This window comes from Bos javanicus, chromosome 7 (genome assembly GCF_032452875.1).
Source record: "Bos javanicus breed banteng chromosome 7, ARS-OSU_banteng_1.0, whole genome shotgun sequence".
NCBI lineage: Eukaryota > Metazoa > Chordata > Mammalia > Artiodactyla > Bovidae > Bos > Bos javanicus.
Window position 1 is genome coordinate 44,779,271 of NC_083874.1, and position 27,226 is coordinate 44,806,496.

General features: G+C 45.5%; 1 protein-coding gene and 1 long non-coding RNA gene across 3 annotated transcripts in view; one reads left to right on the top strand and one right to left on the bottom strand.

The window, feature by feature from the left end:
- Nucleotides 1-15,504, bottom strand: part of FSTL4 (follistatin like 4) — a 453,162-nt gene extending 437,658 nt beyond the window's left edge. The window contains exons 1-2 of one of the 2 annotated variants that reach the window (XM_061423485.1): nt 14,685-15,504; nt 386-521 (exon numbers count right to left, since the gene is read on the bottom strand). In XM_061423485.1, the coding sequence (XP_061279469.1) occupies nt 386-511 (126 nt within the window). In that variant the 5' untranslated portion in view covers nt 512-521; nt 14,685-15,504. Of the gene's footprint in view, nt 1-385; nt 522-8,332; nt 8,418-14,684 lie in introns of those variants that run through there. The other variant, XM_061423484.1, reaches the window with a different exon arrangement.
- LOC133251265 (uncharacterized) lies at nt 12,758-23,389 on the top strand. The gene is made up of 3 exons (XR_009737553.1): nt 12,758-12,963; nt 13,667-14,128; nt 22,899-23,389. It is a non-coding gene; the product is annotated as an uncharacterized LOC133251265 (long non-coding RNA).
- The last annotated feature ends 3,837 nt before the right edge of the window (nt 23,390-27,226 follow it).

Consider the following 27,226-nt stretch of genomic DNA (forward strand, 5'->3'; position numbering starts at 1 on the left):
TAAAACATATTTTATAATTAAAAGACTTCATTAATTCACAGGGGTGTGTTCCACCGATGAGTTGGCACTTTCAGAGTACTATTAAACATACACAGAGGCCATTCTCAGGAGGGTCTGCGGAGAAGACAAAACATGCAACCACAGCTTGATTTAGGGGTACATCTTCAACACTGGAGAGATTTTAGACCATTGTTATAGCATCATATAAACCTCCAGTCCCTATCAACACACTTGGCTTCCTTCTGTCCCCTACTGCAAAGGGAGCAGGGTTTTCACTTCCACTGCAATCTACTTGATATAAACTACAGACATAAAGGAAATCAGATACTGTAACAATCAAAAACAATGAGTTTTAAATGTCATGTCAGCTGTGACGTGACTATACCTCTGCCGGGGACTCTCCCACACCCACGTTCCATCCTCCGCTGGCTCCCGGGTTCATCCATCCTAGTGCAGCAGGCAGGGAGGCTCCAAGCAGTGTGAGATGCAGCCAAAAGCCTCCTGGTCTCATTTTGTTGAGTCTGTTGAGAAAATGACAAATGCCCAGTACTGAGCACTGCAAAATGTAAACAAGTCAAGGGGTAGTTAGTGAGTGAGTACTTGCTCTCCAGAATCAGATAAACATGAGTTTATATGCTGGCACCAGGTCTTCTGGTTTACCGTGGAGAAGTTACACTACTTTGGAGCCTTAGTTTACTCATCTCTAAAGTGGGGTCAATAATATGTACCCAATAGGGCTGCTGTGAGGGCTGAAGGAGGCAGGGTTGGGCACACAGTAAAAACTCTAAATGCTGACTGGTATGCAGAAACCCACTTGAAATACACCTGTCACTACATCTGTAAGAACAAGTGAGGGTGGAAAGGCTGAGACACCACTGATAGGTTACCATGTGTCCATGCTTCAGTTTCTGCAGACAGCATTTGCAGTTGGGCACACAGTAAGCACTGGTGAGAAATCATGTTAAATCTGTAGTATTCCTGTTTGTAGCTGAGGACTCAGTTAACAAGACAGTGAACTTCAAAACATTAAGGGGTCTACTATTTTCATTTCTGTTCTAAGACCAAACCTTCTTGTAGTAGAATTCAAGCATCTACCAGATAACAGGATTTCAGTAACACTTAAGATGTTTTATGAGACTCTCTTTAGTATTGTCTAAAATACTAGAGGACAAGAAATGGGCAATTGAAAGTAGTAAAAGAATTACATGGATGAAAAAAACACAAAGGATCAGCTGTAATAAAAATTCAACGTCCTAATATATGCTGGGCATTGTGTTAAGAGGACAAAGACACAGATTGGTGCATTTGTCCAATTAGCTGTCCTTTTTAAGGTTTCCACTGTGAACATATTCCAGCCTTAATTTCAGTATCTCTGAGAAACATAGCCAGATAGAGCTCATCATGCAGTATTTACAACTCTTACCCAAGGAAACTTTAAGGGTTATTGATTTCTGTGAGCACCACACAATTTAGTGCTTAATTGCATGTGGTCCACACTGCCTCGTGCTCATGGCCGCAGAGATGAAAACACAGAGTGCCTTGGAGGCCCAGCACCCACTGTGAGGTGGCTCAGGGCTGGTCCAGAGCAGGTGTCCGAGTCAGAGATGATGAGCTGCTGGAGAGACCTTACAGCCTGTTTGAAGGATCCACTCATGCTCACCCCCAAAGCCAACAGCTTAGAAGGATCCCTGTGCTACACAAGGAGAGGGATCAAATGATCACTAGAGCTGCTGCCAGGCTGCGAAACAAGTACACTGCCTGCCACCTTCCAGGCTTCCTTTGGCTGCCTTCCACACCCCAATAAAGCTGCCATTCCAGACTTGCTTTATGTTCCCAACTTGAGACAGAAATGCCCACAGCAATGAGGAGCTAGACTGAAACTTGTGGGCATGTAACACTGGCCTATGAGAGGCGAGGTTATAAGTTATGGCTATCTTTTAAGGGAAGGTATCTTTTTTTTTTTTTTTTTTAAGGAGTCCACAGGCTCCTACTCCTACCTATGTTTCTTCAGCCATTCATCTTGGACATCTGTAGGGAAAGCTGGAGCTACCAGGGAAAGAGTCTGGGTGGCCAGTAAATACGATGTGACAGTCATGGTCTCAGCGCCATCTGCACCAGCTCCCACCTCTGAAGAAGGCAGAGCAAAGTGGAACCGGTACAGCAGCTACCTGGGAGAAGGCTGCAGTGTTAGCAGCAGCCACCCAGCGCTATGTTCCCCATCTGGGGCTCGAGCTAGGGTGTGTGTTCTTACAGGGAGGGGGAGGAGGGAAAAAATCACATTCAGGACTAAAAGAGAATAAAAATGACTTTCCCTAATTGCAACCAATTTTTCTAAAAATAAATAGGTTAACACCCTACTCTCCATAAATTATTCTCCTCTGAACACAGAGCCATGTTCCAGAGACTGCAGAAAGCAGCTACTCGGTTTTTGGAATTTTGTTTTCTTCAAACAAGCAATAGTAATTCAAGCTGGAATGAGAAAGACACTGCTTCCCACTCTACTTTTATTCATCCTTCCCTATTGATCCACCATCACACACACAGTGCTCATGGAGTAAGCATACATATCAAAGGTCCTGTCTCCCTTTTCATGCCTTCAAGCCTAAATAAACTAAAAAACAGCAAGATAGTCAAAACTTACTCTAGATAACTTACAGATGTCAATTCCTGGAGTTATAAAATATTCAAGCCACAATATCGAGTATTTAGTTTTCAATTTGTCTAGTAATCCAAGACCAATTATTTTGGATGTTTTATTATTAATGAATAGCATCAGAATAAATTCTGTTCATTTCAATTGTTTTGGAAAGCGCCAAATCACTTGATTTAAGAGGGTGTATTCAGACCTCTGACATTACCCAGCTGCCCTGAGCTGTTTCAGCAACCTGAGCTGCAGCAGTGCCGCACTTGGAATCGTCTCTGCTTTTGTCTAGATCGTGTTGAGGTTCCCATAGGATTTTACTGGATGACAGGGAGACATGGGCCAGGCCAACTCCTGAAATATTCCTAGGTAGTACTCTTGCCTGGAAAATCCCATGGATGGAAGAGCCTGGTGAGCTACAGTCCATGGGGGCGCTAAGAGTCGGACACGACTGAGCGACTTCACTTTCATGCATTGGAGAAGGAAATGGCAACCCACTCCAGTGTTCTTGCCTGGAGAATCCCAGGGAGCGGGGAGCCTGGTGGGTTGCCGTCTATTGGGTCGCACAGAGTCATAAACGACTGAAGTGACTTAGCAGCAGCCTCTCTGTAAAGTTTATTTCAGCTTGGCCACCACCAGATCAAACTTCATTTGCACGGCAGATGCGTCTGAGATGTCATTTTATACTCAGGGTGATTGACAATTCATTCCATCTACAGCAGCAACAGCCTTAAAATTTACAACTCAAGTTTTATGACAGTTCAGTTCATAAAAAAAAAAGAATTAATACTGGGTCTAAATCAATTTTGATGATCTGTCTAATAACCAAATAGAGATTATCTATTTGGTTAACACTTATATAGCAATTACTACGTGTCAGGCACTGTTCTAAATGCTTTATAGGTACTAACTCATAACCCTCACTGCTATTCCATGAAGAGGGCAAGGATTAGCTCCTAGTTAGATAACAGAGGAGATGGGTCACAGAGAGGGTTAAGCACCCTGCCAAGGCCATGCGGCAAATAAATGACAGAGCTGGGACTCCAAACCAGCCAGGTGGACGCGGATCTATATTCAGACCTTGTCCACTGAGGCCTCTTGATACTTAGCAATATTTCATTTGGATGAATGGGAGTTTTTAGTACGATGGGGAAACATCTACGTTGAACAAGACTGGAGGCCCTGAGCCCCAAGTCTCTCCTGTGAAAGATGCCGAGACCCTGTTCCTCCAGCTTCCATGGCTCCAGCAAGGCCAGAGGAACAGAGTGAGGGGGAAGTCAAGCTGCCCCCTGCCCCACACTCCACCTGTGATGAGGCCACACAGCACTCTCTCCTCAGCCCTCATCACTGCTGTCTTTATTGGCCTAGAATGAATGTGGCTGAAATAAAAAAAAAAACCATGAGGAGATGCAAAGGATGCCAGGCAGCAAGGGTGCCCTTCAGCTCACTGACAATGCCAGTCAGCCTGGTAGATGGTCACTTTGAGGAAAGAGGATCTGTTGAAAGATTAACTACTCCTCAAATTCAAATAGCGCTACTGGCCCTCAGACAGAAGAACATACAACAAGAATCTCCCCATCATAGAAGTAGGAAGGTATCACCAATAAGATCACAAACCCTCTTTTTCAACCTAGAGCTTCTTTTGAAATCACTTTAGGTTTATAAGCTTCATCCAATCCATGCTAGAGTCCCAAGATTGGTTATAAATCTACCTGAGATTGTTCTCATAAAAGATCTGGGACTATTTCTCCTTTCAAACAACTTATAAAACACAATCACTTGATATTTAAGACATCTCGTTTCCAAGGAAAGTACTCCACTGCCTCTTCTGGGGTTTCCCACCTGAGCCTCATGTTTCCACATGCTCATGAGAATCAGGCGCCAGGCTGGCCCTGATTAGACAGGCATCAAAGACCTGGAAGGTGGAAAGTTTCACCCAGTATATAAAGCCAACCCAGTGGCCAGACCTAGACTAACACTGGAGCATCCTGACCCCCCAGGCAACTGCTTTGTTTCTTATATCATCTTAAATTTACGTATGGAATATGTATGCATTAGACAGACTGATTTTGCTTTTTTTTAAGTTATGGATGAGCCCTATTTCATCTTGCTATTTCACCTTGCTGTGAAAACCACAGATTTCCTGGTGTTATAAGCTGATAGCTGTACTATTATTTTTTTGTATTTAAAATTATAGAGGTAACATTCCAAATACTGACTTGCTTTCTGAAGAAAGTGGAAAAACCGTGACCAAAGAAGGCAAATGGTCAGGGAGAAATAGATATGAATACGTAAACTCCAAATCTGCACCACCAGAGAACATACGTGGCATGCAACCTGTCTTTACTGAACAGGGTCAGAGGCCAGAGAGAAGCACCAACATAAACAAACTTCTCTTTCCTCCTCCAGGATCCAGCCCTGTTTGGGAAGAATTGGGGAAGAACTCTGACCCTCAGAGCTCTGGGGGAGACTATTCCCTGGTTTGTTCTCTCTCGTCTTTCTCTCAGAATATGGTGACATAACAGTCCAGACATCATGGAGTAGTCACGCAGAAACGGCTCCTCTTTGTCACAGACAGGACCAGAAATTACAAAGATGATTTGGCAGAACTGAGCAACACCATCCAGCCTTGAAGAGGACGGTAAGGTTTGTGACTTCGAGCCTCCTGAATTTCTATCCTAATTGAAAAGTGTATGCTCTAGCCAACTGCTTTTAGGTGCACTGCCTTGTACACATGTGATGTTGGCAGTCAGCAACACACACCAAAATCCTACAGTTCTCTCTGCATGCTTGCCCCATGCTCAAAGAAAAAAAACACATCAAAAGCCCAAACTAAAACCAGGAAGCTATCTGCTAATTTCTTTTGCAAGGCTTAAGACTGCAGTTTTGATTGGTGAGTCTTTTAGGAAAAAAGAGAGGGGTTCAAACTTCCTAGTTTCTAGAATACCAATCCAAGGAAATTAGGCATGGAAACATATGAAGGCAACAATGAAGCAAGCCATAATGAAGTTATATTGCATTCCCCAGTAATTATCTACTCTGTCTCTTTGGTTAATTGTTCCTACATTTGATAAATTTGATATCTAAATTAGCCTATGTGTAAACCTATCACACTCCTATTTACTATGAAGCTAACATATAGAAGCCTCAACATTCAGATAATACTTCTGGAGTACCATGTTCTCTCCACTGTAGTTGTGTTTCACTTGAAGTTGCGTGCCTTGTGTTATGCACCAAGATAGAAAATGTAAGCAAAGATGTGCTCTTGAAATAACTGCCTAATTTGATTAACTAGTAAGCACACAGCATCACAAGAAGGTTGAGTTTGCAAAAAAAATACCAAAAAAGGCAAAGTAGCAATTAAGGAGATTTTTAGGAAATCTTGACTAGTCAGTGCCAATTTCTGAAATATAATGTTGTCAAACAAAAGATCACATCATGAAGATCACTAAAGGGGTGGGGAGCAGGGTGTGAGGGTGGGGGGAAGCCTGCAGCCCTTAGGAGGAGAAGAATCTTGAATGACTGGCAGATCAAGGTAGAAAAACTCAATCTATCCCTCCCTTAACTACCTCCAGGACACAGCCAAAGGGATAAAGGTTCTCCCCGTACCCAGAACAAGCTGCCCCTCTCTTGGGGGGTGAGGGGTGGGGGGGAACCTTCCTGGAATTAACAATAATAGAAGGTGGGCAAAAAAATTGAAGAGAGGAAAACCCACTGTCACTTTTATTAAGCAATTCATATACATTACATCAAAAACTATTTTCTTGCACTGACCTTTGCTCTGTCTGAAGTCTTTGGAGAGAGGGCTGTCTCTTTTTATATGGGATGGGAAGAAAGTGAACATTCATCTGAGTGTGTTTAAACAGAAATAATCTAGTAATGCTGCAGTGTCTTCTCACAAAACTAAGATGGGAAGCTGACATGGCCCTGTAGGGCATCAGCTCAGGTCTTCCATGAAAGCTACTGCCTAAGGGCTGTTGGGCCTCTGGGGTCAGAGATGCCACATCCCTCACTCCCCTGACGTGTCCTTCCCAGGTGAGCAGATCCACCTGACCATTGCCCAGACCCACGGCCTGTCTGGATCATTCCAGGATTAAGTCATCTCTCGCTTTCCCCTAACCCTGATGGTAGGAAAATAATTCGAGACTTTCCAGAAAAGTCCGAATTTCTACCTGACCCCTTTTCTCTCCTCATGTATCGTGAAATGGGCACATTTTAGGGTGCACATTTTTAGTGCCACGTCCTACTAAAATTCTGTTTGGCCCAGAGAATGTGGACGGACGTCTGTGTCTCAGGGGCCCATCTAGTACAATTTCTGGTGCACAGGTTTGCTACAAATTCACGAAGGGAACAGACCAAAGCTACTGGCGTTGTTTTCCGCTCGCCGGAAACCTCGGCGGAAGCGACACCTAGAGGGAAGCGGCGGCGAAGCTGCGTAAGCGCTATTCATCAATGTCGGCGACAGTGATCAGGAGCGAGGTCTGCTGGACAGCGCACGGGGGACCAACTCTGGGCTAGACGCAGACCTAGGCGGCCCAACGCTGCCTTGTCCCGAGGAGCTTACATAGACGGACAAGCGGCACTGGATGCTCGCCGCGTTCCGGGCATGGTGAGAAACCCTACTGCTTCCAGCAGGTTTCTGCTCCTGCCGGAGGGGTGGGTGCCAAAGTCCTCAGGTGGCAGGCCTCAAACGAAGGCGCTCGGGGCACCCCTTTGTCAGCTGAAGGCAGCCCCGAAGGCTCGCGCCAAGCTCTCCTCGCTAAACTCGAGGGGACACGCGCTCCCAAAGCGGAGCGCGCTCTGCTCGAGTCGCCTAGGTACCCCCGAAACTTGGAACACGTTTTGTGCTGGCGCAAAGACGGGCGGGAGATCACCCATATTACAAGCTCTTAGGACCAAGCGCGGTGCTTGAACATCCCCTAAACAAACTGCTTGCTACTGACTCCCCAGCAAGTAACACCGGCGCTTGCTTGGAACAGCGACCGGCCGAGCGGAAGGGGAGTAGCGGGCTGCCCGAGCCGAGCGGGGTCCCGGGTCTTTCCCCACCTCCTCCGCGGAGGCCAAGCGCTCAGTCTGGACGCGGCGGCCCTCCGGGTTGTGAGGGCCAGGCCCGGGCGCCGCGGGCCCTTTGAGCTGCAGCGAGCAGGTGCCAAGTTTCCCCGCAAAGCTGGAGAAAAGAGGTAGTGAGGACGCCCGCCCCACGCCCCACGCCCCAGCCCCACGCCCCAGCCCCGGGTCAAGGGCACAAGTCCGAGCCCAGGTGCAACCGCGCTCCCCGAGGCCGCTCGGGATCCAGAGCCCAAGATCCGCACCTGCAGGGACTCGGAGCCCGGCGCCCGCTGCGGGCTTGGCCCGAGTGGTTCTGCGCGGTGCTCCGCGCCAGCCCGGTCACTCTGGTCCCCATTGAAGACTTGCTACATGCCTCGGCGCCCCAGCCTTTACCCCGAGTCCTGGCCCCGATGGGGGTAGCCCTGCCTAGCCCGGGTGAGGGGGTCCCGTGCCCGCCTCCCCGCAGGCGGGCAAACTTAGCTCACCGGGAGCGGCGGTGAAGACAAGCAAGCACCCAGCCGGGCCCTGCAGGCAAACGCGTGGCCGCGGGCGCACGGATCCCAACGGGGTGCAGGGGGACCGGCTGGCGGCGGTGGCGGCTTGGCACCCTCCCCACGACCGCTCCGAAGCTGCGCTGCGTACCTGAGGCGAGCGGGGCCGAGAGGAAGACCAGGTGGCCGGACTCGGCGGGCAGGAGGGAGCGCCCCGTGGTGGCAGCGGCGACCCGACCCCGTGTCCTTCGGTCGGTCTCCCTGGCTGTCAGCGGGTCCTGGGCGCGCTGGAGGGCTGTCGCGGCTCCGCTATCTGAGCCGCCGCTGCCCGCTGCTGTAGCACCGCCGCGGCGGCTGCCCTATTTCTGCCGCCAGGACCGGAGCCCGTGACGTCACCCTCCCGGCCCCGCCTGCCCAATCGCCGCCACCTGTGCGCGCCGCCCGCCCGCAGCTCAGACCCGCGCGGGGCCCGTGGCAGGTGCGCGGAGCAGCCGGGCGCGCACTCGGGCTGGGAGGGCCCCGGCGCTCCGGGGCGATCTCTGCAGCCGCAGAGGGAGGGGGTGAGCTCCCCTCCCCGGCTCTGTGGATCCCTGCAGGCAACGAGCCCTCCCACCGGCCGCCCCCAAAACACCCCTCCTCTCCTCTTTTCTGGCTCTTTTCCCGGCGGGGCTCCCTAAAGCTGTGCTCTCAAGATGCGCGGCTGCTCTTAATCAGCTGCCATAGCTTGTGCAGCTCAGGCGGGCCGGTACACCGCACCAAGAGAGCTGTCACTGGAGGCAAAGTCAAATAACACTCCCCCTTGCTGAGTACCAACAACCGGCCAAATAGCGAAGTTTTCCTCTCTTTCTGAATCTGCCTTCTATCACTGCAGAATCTTACGAAATCACACGCATACAGAAGCAGTCCCGGGTGACGTTTGCCTAGTCTGGCCAAGGTCTGACCGGAGGGTCCTTTCTTCTCCTAAGCTTAGAACCATACATGAGGCCCAGACCTCGCCTCCAAGCCTGGGGCTCCGAAACCTTTCTGGATCCCTTCTCAACATCTACAGCTTTTGGAGATCACAGCCCAGTGATCATATTGTTTTCTTTAATTGGCCTAAAGATCAGTCTTGGTGACCAAATAAACTGGAAACTTTGTAACAACTAGCCCCCACCCCCCCACCAATAGTCCTACTGTGGGTCCAGTGTGGCATCAGACTTAGGAGGGAGACTCCAGCCAGACTAGTCTGGTGGTAACTAGACTACTTACCTGATGGGCAGGAGCCTTTGAGGAGTGGAGGGGGGATTCTGCTCTGGCTGTGTGGGCAGCAGGTGATCCCCTGGCAGGGGGGAACAGTGTCTTATTCATGCCTCTGTGATCTTTCCTGGCCTGGAGGAGGGGCAGAGGGGCTTTTCTGCTGTTAAGGTTAGTTGAATATCAGGAGAAGCAAAACTGACATGGAAGAAGAGCTCTTAAATTTGTTTGTTCCTTCTAGAGGGGCCTCGTGTCTACCAGGCACTGTAGGAGGTGCTGGGGAGACTGCAGTGGATGGGACAGCATGGTTCCTCCCCTTACACAGGTTTAGTTCTGGGATGCAGCCCTCCCTCTATTATCACTCAGCTTGTAACCCAGAGCCATTTGGATTTCTGCTATTGGTATGTTTCCCTATCTGTAAAATGAGGACTTGGAGGAAATCTGGGTGACTTCCAGGTCTCACTTGCTGTGACTTCTCCCTTGGATACCATGATTTGTCCTCAGAAGCATAAAGGCTGCTCCATGTTCCATGCCCCTGGCCTTGGCAGGCATGATGCTCTCTCAGAATTGACCATGAATCTTTGCCAAGGCCACCCATGACTGAAACTCCAAGGCTGGCTTGAGGCCAGACTCTCAGCAGCCAGACCAGGAAAGAGACAGCACTTTTCATCGTGGGAAAAAGAAGATGAGGACGACACGTAAATGGAAGCCGGGAAGTTTGGAAACATGTTGAGCCTCCCTCTGAAGTCAGTGGTCAAGATGGAGTCCCCACAGCCTGGAGGCTGGGTTCAGCCACCTTCCCAGACTTTGAGGTATTTGGAAAAACCAGTTTCTGTTCTCAGCTCTGAACACAAAGTCCCTGAGTCAGCCTAGTGACCCTGTTACATAACCAAGGCAGGCCTTGGGGTATGTTTTTTAATAACTCAGGGTCATATGTAAGTCAGGGTCTGTAGATCAACCGAGATCAGAAATAGCTCCCTTTAATGCAGGGACTGGACTTCCATAAACTTCCTCCACTTCCCACAGAAGCAGAGAAATGTAGCTGCTGCAAATCAGATGTTCAGAATATCCCTTAGAGATAATACTAACATCTGAAGTGAGCTATTGTGACTACTGTGCATAAAATAAGACTGGAATTAAAAGTCACCTTGGAATAAAAAAGGTGAAGTGTGAATGATGAAATAAAACAAGCCTTCAGGGAGGCAGCATCAGACGCCAGCAGACCTTGACACTTCTTTCAGTTGCTCTATGCTTTCACCTCTTAGGGCAATTCTTGGTTTAATAATACTCCCCAACTTGGAAAATGGGCTAGATTTTACACATAGAATTTCAGAATTTGCCTGAAATCTTGTTTCAGGACTTGCGAGCACACTGATGATTCTCAGTAGCCAACTGTGATGCTTAAATGTTGAAATCATACAATTCAGTAAGTTTGAAAGGAAAAAATTAAAAGGCAACATAAATTCAGATTACTCCCCAGGCAGACTCAGAGACACACAAGAGAAACTTATCAGTGTGTTTCTTTACCAGGTCAGGAAGTTTTAAAATCCCCAATATGTATTAGGGATTTTACTTTGCCAGCTTTAAAACTTTTTTCTGTCTCTAATCTTACCAACACTACAACCATATGACCAAAAACTGCTGCCAAATAATGGTGTCTCCTACAGGTCATTTCAGATTGCAGCTGCACATTAGATACCCAGAGATGACACACAGCTGTGGGGATCAGAAGGATCAGATTCTACCAAAAGTTACTCTGTCCCTGGCTTTGGGTCAAGTCCACCTTAGGCAAATCAGACAGTCCCCAGTAATACCAGTTAGAAGCCAGACCAGGAGGTCACATTAGAAGGTGGGAATAGGCAGGGAACAGTATTCCTTGTCTTGCATAATTTAACATTCTGCTTCCTCCCCAGAAATGTCTTAGTAAATCTTCAAACCAAACTATGTGGTTGATTGAAGAAGCAGCCTGGATCTTAGGAGAGCCCTGGTCAGAGAGGCAAAAAGACTGGGTCCCTGGCCTGCCTCTGTCCTTCTCTGGCTATGCGAGTCAGGATGAATCCTATCTTTCCTTGGCTTGTTTCCTCAGCTCTTAAGAAGGGGTTGGGAGAGGGTGGAGGGGGAGGCAGTCATACTCAGTGAGCTTCTGAGAGCATTTTCAACTCTACAAGTCGATGCCTTTATTTTGCTAGAAGTTAGGCCTACTCTGATCTAAAGCTGTGACATGAAAGGTTTCCCTTAAGTCTAATATTAATTCTTAAGTGATGATGCATTGTCATCTAGAAGTTAAGGCAGTGTAGGCACCAAATTCAAAATCCTAGACCTAAAATCACACTCAGAAATAATTCCTTTAAACTCTGATTTAGGGAGAAAGGGAGTCAGCATGGAGATAAGGTATTTGTTCAGGAGAAAACTGATTTGGGAAATTTTTCAAGGCAATAAAGAATTGGTGTAGGGTTGGAATTTTAATTAAGAAGGTGGGATGAATGAGAAGATGTAGTGATGGAAAGGGAATTGTGACTGGAGAGAGTAGAGGGAGTTGAAAACCAAAACCCTTCACCATAGTACTGTTCCAGAGACAAAAGTCCCACTGAACTCCCAGGGCCTAGATTGATGGTACAAGGGGCCTAAGAAAGGCACGGATAACAAGAGGAAATGATGCTCAGCTACTCTCAGAATTCCATGTGCACAGGGACCATCCGGGATGAGAAGGCCAGGCCTCCAGGCCACAAAGCAGCATGTGCACTAGGATTAGAAAGCCAGGTGAAAGAGGCGATGCAGTGGGAGAGCCAAGGGAGGGGCCAACCTCCTTCAGTCACAAGGGATATTTTTGTCATGACCCCATTTTCCAGCTCACTTGTAGAGGATGGTAAATAGCATGACTATCTGAAAAGGAGATCACTGGCAAAGATGAGCTCCTACTTATGGAGATTCCATCTGTTTGAATATCTGCTTCATTCAAATGAATATGCAATATTATGGCAGGTCATCTTCAGTGTTAGGAAGAGAGCTATGCAGGATGAGGATGTATCAGATGGTGCTGGACTTAGTTTGTACACTGCTGAAATCTGAGCAGGCATGCTGACCTCTCTGCCCCTATCCTCCACCAGGGCTTTGGCTACTTGCCTTGCTTCCTGGCCAGAGTGGCCTGATCAACTGCTCTGTACTATTCACACATTCTTAGAGCCAGGTGCCTCTGCTGCTATTGCCAGCAGCTCAGATCAAGATGCCGTGTGTGTGGCAATAACTGACAAAGGAATACTGGCATTGGTCAGACTGGAGCCCTGCAGCTCTGGCTTCCCCAGAGGCTACCTGGGGGGCTACTCACTACATCATAGAGGTTGGGGTGGAGTGGGGGTGGGGAGTCGCTGCCTCAGGGGTGGGTGGACCTGACCAGTGGGAGATGGGGTACAGGAGGGAGCCAGCAGATCAATTCTTACTTCCTTCCCTGGATGGTCTGTACAGAGATGCAGAGAGCTCTATGCCTCATCTCAAGACATCCTTGGAGACCAAGCCCTCAGCTACAGTGATTGCAGAGCTGCGGCCCATTCGGTATTTTATCTTTCTTCTTCCTTGTTCCTGCTTCCCTGAGACTGTATCCTTCCTCAGTCAAGTATCAGCACATGAGCTTTTGTTTCAGGTGGTTTTCTAGACCAGTGGTCCCCAACCTTTTTGGCAACAGGGACCAGTTTTGTGGAAGACAGCTTTTTCCACGGACCATGAGGGAGTGATGGTTTCAGGATGATTCAAGCACGTTACACTTTTTGTGCACTTTGTTTCTATTATTATTACATCAGCTCCAGCTCAGATCTGCAGGCATTAGATCTCAGAGGTTGAGGACCCCTGTTCTAGACAATCCAGGCTAAGAGGAAGAGTAACTCAGAGTGAGTGTGGTAACTGTTCTTAAGAGGGCAAATGACAAAGATCTCTCTGAGGAGGTGCTTAGAGCACAGACATGAATAAATGAGGGGACAAGACGTGAGACGATTTAGTGGGGAGAGTTTTCAGGCTGAAGGTACAACAAGCATAAAAAATGTGATGTAGGATCAGGCTTGATGTGATTCAGGCCAACATAACAAACCAGAGGGATGTGGGTCATGTTGCTGAAGAAGGCGGAGAGCTAGGCAAGAGCCAGACCATATGGACACTCTAGGCTGTGATGCACAATGACTTTCGGTCTGATTTTAGGTGTAATGGGAGCCATGAGAGGGTTTTGAGCAGGAGAATGACATGATCTTCTATATGTTTCTAACAGCTCACTCTGGATGCTCTATGGAAAATAGATGGCTAGAGGAGATACTGGCTGATAGAAGAGTGAAAGCAGGAAAAACAACTAGTCAGCTGTTGAGAAGTACAAGGTCATATCAGCTCATCATGGTCATCACTGCATCACACCAGCACTGAATGTTCATTGATTGCCAACTATGCACTGAGCTCCAGGCCTAATCCTCATATATGTTGTTTTACCGAATTCTCCCAACAGCTAACTCCATAACATCCCCAGTTTGTAAGTTAAACTTAGAGACGGTACACAACTTATCTCAGGCAATCTGTCTGGCAAATGGCAGCGCTTGGATGTGATCAGCCTGCCCTCATGATCACGACGCAATTCTGCATCAGTGGCACAGAGTGTCTAAACTCTTGGCAGCTAATCCAGATCTCAGAAGTCATGTTCTACACACCAGTGCCTAGAAAACCTTTTGTTCTGAACCTACTGGTATGTGTACTTACTTGTCCTCACCATGAACCCTTGTCGTATCAAAACCAAACACACAGTCTTTCTCTCTTCTCTGACTGTGGAATATCAGTTGTGTTCGGCACAGTCTAAGCCAGTCTTGGAGCTCCCATTCTCCCTGCTGGAATCTGGTCAAGGGTTGAGCAGGGGACCCAGTGCGAGCCAAGGAGAGGTGCGAGAAAGGCAGCTAGGGAGGTAAAGAAGTGCACTAGAGGAGATAGTACTGCTTTTCTCTCTTGATACCCTCATGACCTGCAGGGCCTCCCAGACCCATGGCCACCATCCTGTGACCCTGAGAGAAGCCCTGTGGGCCATGAATGATGGCAGAACACCAGAAGGAACCAAGGACCTTCACGTCCTGCTGAAATGAGCTGTTAAAATAACCAACTCTGAGGCTGCCCTAAATTCTAGTTTTCTATTTTCCTCACGACTTAAACCGATTGAGTTGGCTTTCTGTTACTTAGAGTAGAAAACATACCAAATGAGAAAGAAGCTAAAATGTAAATAAAAGCTGATTTGCTTGGCTTCAGACACTCACCACAGGAGATGCATGCATGTGCTCTCAGTCATGTCCAATGCTTCTGCGACCCCATGGACTGTATGGCTTCTTCCTCTTTTCATGGAATTTTCCAGGCAATGATAGTGGAGTGGGTTGCCATTTCTTACTCCAGGGGATCTTCCTGACCCAGGGATCGAGCCCACGTTCTCTTGTGTCTCCTGCACCGGCAGACAAATTCTCTTGCACTGTGCCACCTGGGAAGCCCGCCATAGGAGATAAGTGTCTATTAATATTGTCATCATCCCACTTAATTTGTCCAAGAACCCCAGGCTAGTGAAAGACTGAAGTCTCTTGACCCCAATCCAGTGCTCACACCTATAGTAATTTTCAGTTATGGAGAACATGTCATTAGCCAGGACCCGCATTTCCTAATTGCCCTAGATAAGTGCCAGTGGGCACTTAACAGCTGATGTGTTCAGGAGAGTTTAAAGCTGACAAATGCATGCACACCCACCACACTGCCCAGCCATATGTGACTTGCAAATGCCTTTCACTACTACTGTCTTCAAAAAATTTTAAACTGGTTTTGCCATTTTTCTGTGGTATATGACAAAGAAGTGATTTTAACCTTCAAATTATTTAAGAGTATCATATTAAGTATTGTATGCTACAGTTTGTTTTAATGCATTCATTAATATTATTTATAATATGTAGTCATTACAGACAAATTTCCACTTTATATCATTTAACAACAAATACACAGTTAACTCTTTTAAAATTATATAAAAGAACACAATTTTCTAAATTATATTGAATAAATATACTAAAAAGTGACGTGTCAAATCTGGCTTGGAGAATGTATGTACACTAAAAATACTTTGAGATTTAACTCCATGATGCAGCACCAGTACAAGCAAAAGCTGTTTTCCAAGAATTTATGTCTGAAATTATGGAATTTTATGCTAAAAACACTACTGGTTTATTTTTATAATTTCTATGTTTTGCTTATAAATGACAAGAGGGGACAGATTCTAGGCCGCTATTTGCAAGCACTCTGCAAATAGCTCCATGTGGATGTGGGTAGACCCTTTATTCTCAATAAATGAAGAGCCAAATTGGGTATAATTGTTACTCTATTTTCTCCTCTTCACACTGTTTTTGAAGTATCAAGGACATCTTGATGCTCCATATAAGGATTTTTTTTTTATCAGATGAATGCAATTTTCAGATTGGGGAAGGTAATTTTGAAGTAGGACTACAGTTTTGCCATTTTTTGCTCTTAATTATCTTGTATTTCATCATTGGTTCCTTATGTTTCTAGTCTTTAAATGCAATCTATTATGAGCACAAATCAAACATATTTGACTAAGAAGAAAAACAATTTAAAATGTAACAGTCTCGACCATCCCAGCAGCCAGTGCTGTTCAGCCAAGAGATAAACTGAGTGATGGAAAAATAAGTGTCCTCATCTGACATCCCTCTAACCACTGTGTGTGCTCACGTGTTGCACACCAACAAGCTTGCAGTCTTTCATTATAAATGGAAAAAATTAAACAATGTAGCACTTATTGTTTTTTTCATTAAACCTTTCATTTTTAAATAATTGGAGATTCATGTACAGTTGTAAGAAATAATACACAGGAATCATGTGTACATTTTACCTGGTTTCCCCCAGTGATACATCTTTGTCACTTACCACTTCTTTGCCACATATCTTGTAAGACCTTTGTCCAGGATCACAACCACATACCGATATCGTTGCTGTCAAGATACAGAATCTCTCCAGCACCACAGGGACTCCTCCCACCTGCCTGCTGCCTCTCACTCCTTATCTCTAACCCCTGGCAAGCACTGCTCTGTCTTCATTTCTATAATTTTGTCACTTCAAGAATGTTACACAAAGAGAAGGATACAATATTTAACCTTTGGAACTGGCTTTTTTTCAGTCAGCATAATTACCTTGAGGTTCATTCAAATTGTTTGACATATCAATAGTTGTTCCTCTGTATTACTGAGTAGTATTCCATGGCATCGGAGAAGGCAATGGCACCCCACTCCAGTACTCTTGCCTAGAAAATCCCATGGGCAGAGGAACCTGGTACACTGCAGTCCATGGGGTCGCTAAGAGTCAGACACGACTGAGCGACTTCACTTTCACTTTTCACTTTCATGCATTGGAGAAGGAAATGGCAACCCACTCCAGTGTTCTTGCCTGGAGAATCCCAGGGACGGGGGAGCCTGGTGGGCTGCCATCTATGGGGTCGCACAGAGTCAGACACGACTGATGCGACTTAGCAGCAGCAGCAGCAGCATTCCATGGCATGGAAGTACCACAGTTGCTTAACCACCTGGGTTGTTTCCATTTTTGGCTATTACAAGTAAAGTTGCTATTAACATTTGTATACAGGTTTATATAGGAACATAAATTTTCATTTTGCTGAGATAAATGCTGAGTACAATTGCTGGTTTGGCTGATAGTTGCATGTTTAGCTTTTCAAGAAAAGATCCAACTGTTCCTGAGTGACGATAGCATGTTACAACAATACATGAATGATTCTGTTTCTCTACCTACATTACTGGCGTCACTATTTTTTGTTTTAGTCATTCTGATAGGTGTGTAGCGATACCTCATTGTGGTTTTAATTTACATATCCCTAGTGACTAAGGATGCTGAACATCTTTTCATGTGCTTAGTTGTCATCTGTATATTCTTATTGAAATGTCTTTAGGCCATTTTCTAATTGTATTTCTTGAGGTTGCTTGTTTTTACTGTTGAATATTGAGAGTTCTTTATACATTCTAAATACTAGTCTTTTGTGGACATGTGGTTTGAAAATATATTTTTCCAGTCTCTAGCTTGTCTTTTCATCCTTTTCATGGACTCTTTTGCAGAGCAAACAATTTTAATTTGATGTGGTAAAGTTTATCAGTTTTTCCTTGTTACAGATTTTTTTTTTTTAATATCAAGTCTAAGGCTCACTCTGGAGAAGGCAATGGCAAGCCACTCCAGTGTTCTTGCCTGGAGAATCCCAGGGACGGCAGAGCCTGGTGGGCTGCCGTCTATGGGGTCGCACAGAGTCGGACACGACTGAAGCGACTTAGCAGCAGCAAGGCTCACTCTGGTGGTTCAGACAGTAAAAAATCCAGTCTGTAATGCAGGAGGCCTGGGTTTGATCCCTGGGTCAGGAAGATCTCCTGGAGAAGGAAATGACAACCCACTCCAGTATTCTTGCCAGGAAATCCCATGGACAGAGGAACCTGGCAGGCTACAGTCCATGGGGCTGCACAGAGTCAGACATGACTGAGCAACTTAACATTTTCACTTTCTAACTCTCAGAGATCAAAGATTTTTCTATTTTTAAAATAAAAGTTTAATAGTTTTACATTTAAGTCAATCATCATTGTGAGACAATTTTCATTCAAGGTCTGACACTTAGATTGAGATTCTTTTTGTTTCCTCTAAGCTTGTCAAATTGCCACATGTCATTTATTGAAAAAGCTTTTCAAGGGTCCCTAAAAAGCCAAACCAATCTTGAAAAAGAAGACTGGAGGGAAAACAAAGTTGGAGGTTTCCCACTTTCCAAATTCAAAACTTACTACAAAACTACAATAATCAAAACAGTGTGGTACTGGAAAAAAGACAGAAACATAGACCAATGGAACAGAACTGAGAGTCCAGCAACATATATATATATGGCCAATTGATTTTAATCAAGGAAACCAAGACTATTTAATGAAGAACAGTCTCTTAAACAAGTGGCACTTGGGACAATTGGATTGTCACATACAAAAGAATGAATTTGGACCCCTATCTAACTCCATACAAAAAATCAACTCAAAATTGATACATGACCTAGTTCAGTTCAGTCGCTCAGTTGTGTCCGACTCTTTGCTACCCCATGAACCACAGCATGCCAGGCCTCCCTGTCTATCACCAGCTCCCAGAGTTTACCCAAATTCATGTCAATTGAGTTGGTGATGCCATCTAACCATCTCATCCTCTGTCATCCCCTTCTCCTCCTGCCTTCAATCTTTCCCAACATCAGGGTCTTTTGAAATGAGTCAGCTCTTCACATCAGGTGGCCAAAGTATCGGAGTTTCAGCTTCAACATCAGTCCTTCCAATGAATACCCAGGACTGATCTCCTTTAGGATGGACTGGTTGGATCTCCTTGCAGTCCAAGGGACTCTCAAGAGTCTTCTCCAACACCACAGTTCAAAAGCATCAATTCTTCTGCACTCAGCTTTCTTTACAGTCCAACTCTCACATCCATACATGACCACTGGAAAAACCATAGCCTTGACTAGATGGACCTTTGTTGACAAAATAATGTCTCTGCTTTTTAATATGCTGTCCAGGTTGGTCATAAATACAAGCTTAAACCATAAACTTTCAGAAGAAAACATAGGGGTAAAATTTCACGACCTTGGATTTAGAGATGTAGTCTTAGATATGATACCAAAAGCATGAGCAACAGAAGAAAAACAGAAAAGTTGGGTTTTATAAAAATTTAAACCTTCCATGCATCAAAGAACATCAGGAAGTAAAAAGACAACCAGGAGAAGGTAATGGCAACCCACTCCAGTATTCTTGCTTGGAGAATCCCATGGACAGAGGAGCCTGGTGGGCTGCTGTCCATGGGGATGGGGTCACACAGAGTCTCCATGGGGATGGGGTCACACAGAGTCAGAGATGACTGAAGCGACTTAGCATGCATGCATGCATTGGAGAAGGAAATGGCAACCCTCTCCAGTATTCTTGCCTGGAGAATCCCAGGGATGGGAGAGCCTGGTGGGCTACCATCTATGGGGTCACACAGAGTTGAAGTGAAGTTCAGTCGCATGACTGAAGCGACTTAGCAGCAGCATCAGAATGGGGAAAATATTTTTAAATCCTATATCTGATAAGGGGATAACATAAAAATATAAATAACCCTCACAACTCAACATCAGAAAAAGAACTTGAATAGACATTTATCTAGAGAAGATATATAAATAGCCAAAAAGCACATGAGAAGATGCTCAACATTCTTAGCCATTAGGGAAATGCAAATCAAGATAAGATACGATTTTATGCCCACTAGCATGGCTCAAGGAGCTTGCAGGTTTGTACGTCAATGTTCAGCAACCTCCACACTTCACGAATGGGATAGGCAGTAAGGGCTACAGGAATTCAACAGATGTGCCTTTGCCCTAAGTAGTCAGGAAGGCCATGCTGAGGGCTCCTTAAGAACACAGCAGAATCTTTCGCATTTCAGAACCACCAGTGTCTGGCACAGGGCCTGGCTCACAGTTCACACTAGGTAAAGGTTTTCTGAAGACAGGATGATTGAAACAACCTTACTGTTCCACCTGAGAGCTGTGCAACCTGAGACAAGGCACCTAACCACTCTACCTTGATTTCCTTTTCTACAAAGTGGGAACAATAACACAACCTGCTATCCAGGGTTGCTCTGAGAATTACATGAGTTCATATGTACAAAGCACTCATTTAGTAAGGACTAAGTGCTGTGTAAATATTTGCTCTTATTATTATTATTATAGCTATGCATAAATGAACAGACAGTCTCGAATAGGATCTTGGAGCAGACTTTAACAGATGGACTATGGGGGGCGTGGGGTGGGGTGGACCTAGCACAAGCAAATGTGCAAAAATAGGAATAAAAATTATTGCTACTTATTGAACATCAACTGAACACTACTGCTTAATTCCCTAACAACCCCTTGAATACAGTAATTATCCTTATTGTACAGATGAGGAAACTGAGGCTCAGAAAGGTTAAGTGACTTACTGATAGTTACACAGTTCATAAGGCATCTGGGATCTGCATTGTTTGACTGGAAAAGAAAGGTATTAAGGATAGCAAAAAAGACGGATGGCAACTGGATTGTGTCAGGGCAGTTTGGGCTTTATTCTGTTGAGGAGCTGCAGTGACAAGGTGAAAGCCAGGCTCTTGGAAAATGACCCCATTAGTGATGTGACAAGACAGACTGGACTTAATGTTGTATTTTCTCCAGCTAGAAGCTCACTTTTCGGTTCTGTCCTGTTCCTGCACTTGTTCTCCCCTGGAGCCCACCTCAGTAAGCATTCATCCTTACCCCACCACTGAAATGGCTCTTGTGAGGTCACCTCCATGCTGCTACATCCAGTGGTAAATTATCAGTCCTCACCCTACTTGACTTATTCATTCAACAAATTGTTTGTTGAGCATGTTTTCTGTGCCAGGCCCTAGTTTAGGAGCTGGGCATCAAGCATAGAATAATGTAGGAAGAGTCCCTGTGCTCATGAACTTGCAGTCCAGTGACCAGCAGAACTGGACACAGCTCATCACCTGCTTGCCTTAGCCATATCTCCTCCACTCCATTTTTAGGATGTCACTCTCTGGGTTTCTCTGTCCCTCCCTGGCCATTCCTGCTTGACCTGCTATGCTTGTTTCTATTTGTGTCTCCTCCCTCTAAATGCTGAGGTGCTCTGGGTCCTATTCCTGGGATCTCTGCTCTTCAGCACCTTTACTCGCTGTGTTCAGGAGCTCTTCCAGTGCATGGCTTTTATTACCTGTGCAAGCTGCCAACTCTGAAACTCCTATCTTTTAGCCTGGAGACCATCCTCCTGAACTCCAGGCTCCTATATGGCCCACCCTGAGCTACTCCCCTTGAGTAGCTGAAAGTGAAAGTATTAGTTTCTCAGTCATGTCTGACTCTTTGTGACCCCATGGACTGTAGCCTACCAGATTCCTCTGTCCATGGAATTCTCCAGGCAAGAATACTGGAGTGAATAGCCGTTCCTTTCTCCAGGGGATTTTCCCGACCCAGGGATTGAACTTGGGTCTCTTGCATTGCAGGCAGATTCTTTACCATCTGAGCCACCAGGTGGGGCCTCTGAATAGCTGAAGGGCATCTCAAATTTAATGGGCTCAGTCTGATTCCTGACTTTTCTTTCTTCAAAGTTGAATTTTCTCCACTCAGTCTTCCTCAGATCTGAACATGGTAACCCCATCCTTTCAGTTGTTCAGTCCAAAATGTTGAAGTCATCCACGGCTCTTCTCTTTCTGTTACATCTCAATTGAATCCATCAGCAAATCTTTTTTAAAATTAATCTTTATTGCAGTATCATTACTTTACAATGTTGTGTGAGTTTCTGCTATGCAGCAAAGTGAATCAGCTATACATATACCCATGTCCACTCTTGTTTGGATTTCCTTCCCACTTAGGTCACTACAGAACTTTGAGTTCCCTGTGCTATACAATAGGTTCTCATTACTTCCCTATTTCATACAGAATAGTGTATATATGTCAACCCCCATCTCCCAATTCATCCCACCTCTCTTCCCCGCTTGGTATTCATACACTTGTACTCTACAACTGTGTCTGTATTTCTGCTTTGCAAATAAATTTGTCTATACTATTTTTCTAGATTCCACATATAAGTGACATTATACAATATTTGTTTTTCTCTTTCTGATTTACTTCACTCTGTATGTCGGTCCCTAGATCCAACCACACCTCTGCAAATTGAAGTTTTGTTCCTTTTTATGGCTGAGTAATATTCCTGTGTGTGTGTGTGTGTGTGTGTGTTTACCACATCTTCTTTATCCATTCCTCTGTTGAGGGACATTTAGGTTGCTTGCTTCCATGTCCTGGTTATTGTATATAGTGCTGCAATAAACACTGGAGTGTGTGCATCTGTTTAAATTATGGTTTTCCCCTGAGTATATATGCCCAGGAGTGGGATTTCTAGGTCATATGGTAATTCTATTTTTAGTTTTTTAAGGAACCTCTATACTGTTCTCCATAGTGGCTGTATCAATTTATATTCTCATCAACAGTGCAAGAGGATTCCCTTTTCTCCACACCCTCTCCAGCGTTTATTGTTTGTAGATTTTTTGATGATGCCCATTCTGACTGGTACGAGGTGATACCTCATTGTAGTTTTGATTTGCTTTTCTCTAATAATTAGTGATGTTGAGGATATTTTCAGGTACCTGTTGGCTATCTTTATGTCTTCTTCAGAGAAGTGTCTATATAGGTCTTCCAGCCATTTTTTTGTTTGGGTTATTTCGTTGATTTTTTTTTTTTTTTTATTGATCTGTATTGAGCTGTTTGTACATTTTGGAGCATAATCCCTTGTCAGTTACTTTGTTAAGTATTTTCTCCCATTCTGAGGGTTGTCTTTTTGTCTTGTTTACAGTTTCCTTTGCTGTGCAGAAGCTTTTAAGTTTAATTAGGTCCCATTTGTTTATTTTTGTTTTTATAGATCAACAGAACAGGATAGAAAGCCCAGAGATAAGTCCAGGCACCTATGGACACCTAATCTATGACAAAGGAGGCAAGAATATACAATGGAGAAAAGACAGTCTCTTCAATAAGTTCTACTGGAAAAACTGGACAGCTCATGTAGAAGAATGAAACTGGAACACTCCCTAACACCATACACAAAAATAAACTCAAAATAGGTCAAAGACCTAAATGTAAGCCTGGACACTATAAAACTCTTAGAGGAAAACATAGGCAGAACACTCTGACATAAACAGCAAATTTTTTCAGCTTCACTTTCTCAGCATATCACTGCCTTCACGGCCGCCCAGCACTGTCGCAGGCCACCACCAACTTTCAGCTACATCACGAGCGCTTGCTTCCCTTCCCCGCAACCTGAACGCACCATAGACTATTCTCAAAACTGGAATCAGAGCTTCCTCTTAAATATCAGTTGGACCATGCCAATCTTTTTCTTGACCCCATCCCCCAAAGACTTCTCATTTCACTTCAAGGAAAACCCCAAGTCCTCATGAGAGCCTGTAAGACCCTACACGATCATCCCATCATCTCTCTGATGTGACTCTCCCTTCTGTCCTCCTTGAATAAGGAGCAGCTGCAGCTGCACTGGCCTTGCGGAAGACTCCAGGCACTCGCCTGCCTGAGGCTGCCTTCCCGACCCCCACAGGCTCCCTCCTCTTCCACAGGGCTCTGCTTCTTCACAAGGCCTTTCCTGACCAGCCTACTTAAAATTTCAACCCTTCCCCACCCAAACATGCCCCATCCCTGTTCTCTGCTTTGTTTTTCTCCCATAGCACTTATCATCTTTCAACACACTATATATTTTGCTTTTAACTCTCTATCCCCACTGGAATGTGAGCTCCATGAGGGCTGGACATGTATCTCTTTAGTTCCTTAGTATATCCTCAATCCCTAGACCAGAGTGGCAATAGATCCATCAACATTTGTTGAGTGGATGATTAAATACATATATAGGGATCCTGAGTGTCAGAGAGGGGAGGGTCTATGACCAGTCATCAGGTTTTCCCCAGCCCTAAGTCAACAGAGAAGGTATGTGGGGCTCGTAGGGTGACCCTGGAGAGGGGAGAGATTTCCCAGGCAGATTCCCAACAGCCTCAGCTCCTTCCCCAAGAGAGGCCCTCATCTTGTCCTCAGAGCTTCCTCTGCTTCCAAAGCAGACCCAGAGCTCCGAGTCAAGTCAGGGAGTTTCAAGTAGGGCCAAATCCCTGGAGGAGGAAGGCGCGAGCTCCCCTTCCTGGGGCCATCTGAGGAAGAGGCAGGGAGGGCAGAGAAGAGCAGTGGGTGGCACGGAGCCTGCATGGACCAGAGCCTCCAGCCCTAGCCTGTACTGCATTATCTCTGACCACCCAGGTTCAGAGGGTCCCACAAGCTTCCATCTACAACCTCGTGTGCTCCTAGTTCAGGGCTGAGCCTGGGGAAGAGTTGAAGGTGGCCACCCTACCCACGGTGATCTTTCCCACAGGCACATTCTCCATCCCCAACTTCTTTGCCCAGACTCTTGATGAGCCAGGAGAAAAAGAACTGACTTTTTAGATGGAGAAGGCAATGGCACCCCACTCCAGTACTCTCGCCTGGAAAATCCCATGGATGGAGGAACCTGGTAGGCTATAGTCCATGGGGTTGCAAAGAGTCGGACATGACTGAGCGACTTCACTTTTTCACTTTTTTTGACTTTTTTAGAACAGGAAGAAAGAATCTGCACTGGTTCTGATTAACATTAAAAGACAGGCCCCATTCACATCCACCACAGGTATGTTAAACAAACACGAAAGTGACAACAGGCACAGTGCCGTGACAGAGGAGCCTGCGGTTATCACGGTGACAGGGTGCACCCAGCCCACGTGCCATTCATTAAGGCTTCTCCCTCTGCTGGTGCATGAAATTATCCGCCCGGACGGAGCTGCACCTACATTTGTGCCGACTAGCAACATGGCATCCTCTCATTATCCCCTTGGTCACAGATCCACCTGGAGGGGTGTGATTAATGACAGTCTCATAAAGCCTGGGGGAAGGGGCCATCCCCGGTGCCCTGTAAGAGTGAAATTGCCACTCACAGTCACATAAATCACCACGTGTCAATCCCAGCTTCCTGGCTGTCACACCCTAGTGAGCCACCCCACGGCCTCGAAGATGTGACAGGTTTTCTAGGACAGCAGAATCCGCCGCTCTCAGGGACACCTTGTACCCAACTCCAAAGCAAGGTCAGAGTTTAGCTCTAATTATCCCAGCCCACTCCTGGCTCTGAGACCTCCTAACAGGGTGAAGAAAGAAGCAAGGTGTTTATATCAGGGGAAATACTAAATGTGGAGTGATGGCCTGATTCATTTCACAGCTATAGTCTTTTTTTATTTGTTCATAATTTTCTACACTACTGCTTCCAATTTGATACTGTCTGGGCCTAGGATGACAATAAGAATGGGATAACAGATGATGAGCTCAAAACACTGAACACCGTCAGAGTCACCCTGCATGTATGTACAATCAATATGTCACTTGGAAGAAGAAGCCATTGGCCACTGGGCAGAGTAGGGAATGTGAAATGTCACAGAATTCAAGATGCATTTCTTATGTACTTAGGAACTGTCACCATAGCTGCCTCATTGCCCAGGAAAGGAAACAGGCTTAATGTTTCATTATCAGTTGCCTTAGACAAATGAATTCAAAATCCAAAAGAAATATGGAAAGATTTCCAAGTGACTCCTTTTGCTTTGGTTGGCAGGGGTGCTGGGTACTGTTGTGCAGGTTATCTACTGCACAACTCCAGGGTGCGCGTGGGGGTCACAACTTCCGTAGACTACATTGTGAAACAGCACCTCCTAAAGTCAGTAAGTCATTTCTGTACAACCACATGTAGCAGCCCTATGGGTGATTGAGCAACTTGGAGTTAACGCTCATCACGAAGACCCAGCTTCAGAGTGCCCATGATAATAGCCTGAAAAATCCATGTACAGACCCACAGATAACTAGTGCAGTGAACATTCTGTTATCAGGCTCAGTAGGGCAAGGGTCTATTCCATTTATTCTAGATACTCTGGTTAATAAAGCTGTCCTGTATATACATGTATTGTTAATGATTCATTTTTAATTATTTGAATATTATCAAAACTCTCTAAACTTGATAACTCCTTTAAACATGACCTATCTTTGTTGAGAGGAACTTCAACAAGATTTTATGAAGACAATGTCATGATACATTTCAAAATATAAGATTTTAAATATCCTGTGACCAGCACTTCTACTCTGAAGAGTTAATCCTACAAAAATAAGTTAAAGTACACAAATATATTTGCATGTTAGTATATACCTGTGGAAAATTCTTCAGGAGATGGGAATACCAGACCACCTGATCTGCCTCTTGAGAAATTTGTATGCAGGTCAGGAAGCAACAGTTAGAACTGGACATGGAACAATAGACTGGTTCCAAATAGGAAAAGGAGTTCGTCGAGGCTGTATATTGTCACCCTGTTTATTTAACTTATATGCAGAGTACATCATGAGAAACGCTGGACTGGAAGAAACACAAGCTGGAATCGAGATTGCTGGGAGAAATATCAATAACCTCCGATACGCAGATGACACCACCCTTATGGCAGAAAGTGAAGAGGAACTAAAAAGCCTCTTGATGAAAGTGAAAGTGGAGAGTGAAAAAGTTGGCTTAAAGCTCAACATTCAGAAAACAAAGATCATGGCATCTGGTCCCACCACTTCATGGGAAATAGATGAGGAAACAGTGGAAACAGTGTCAGACTTTATTTTTCTGGGCTCCAAAATCACTACAGATGGTGACTGCAGCCATGAAATTAAAAGACACTTACTCCTTGGAAGGAAAGTTATGACCAGCCTAGATAGCATATTCAAAAGCAGAGACATTACTTTGCCAACAACGGTCCATCTAGTCAAGGCTATGATTTTTCCTGTGGTCATGTATGGATGTGAGAGTTGGACTGTGAAGAAAGCTGAGCGCTGAAGAATTGATGCTTTTGAACTGCGGTGTTGGAGAAGATTCTTGAGAGTCCCTTGGACTACAAGGAGATCCAACCAGTCCATTCTGAAGGAGATCAGCCCTGGGATTTCTTTGGAAGGAATGATGCTAAAGCTGAAACTCCAGTACTTTGGCCACCTCATGCGAAGAGTTGACTCATTGGAAAAGACTCTGATGCTGGGAGGGATTGGGGGCAGGAGGAGAAGGGGACGACAGAGGATGAGATGGCTGGATGGCATCACTGACTCGATGGACGTGAGTCTGGGTGAACTCTGGGAGTTGGTGATGGACAGGGAGGCCTGGCG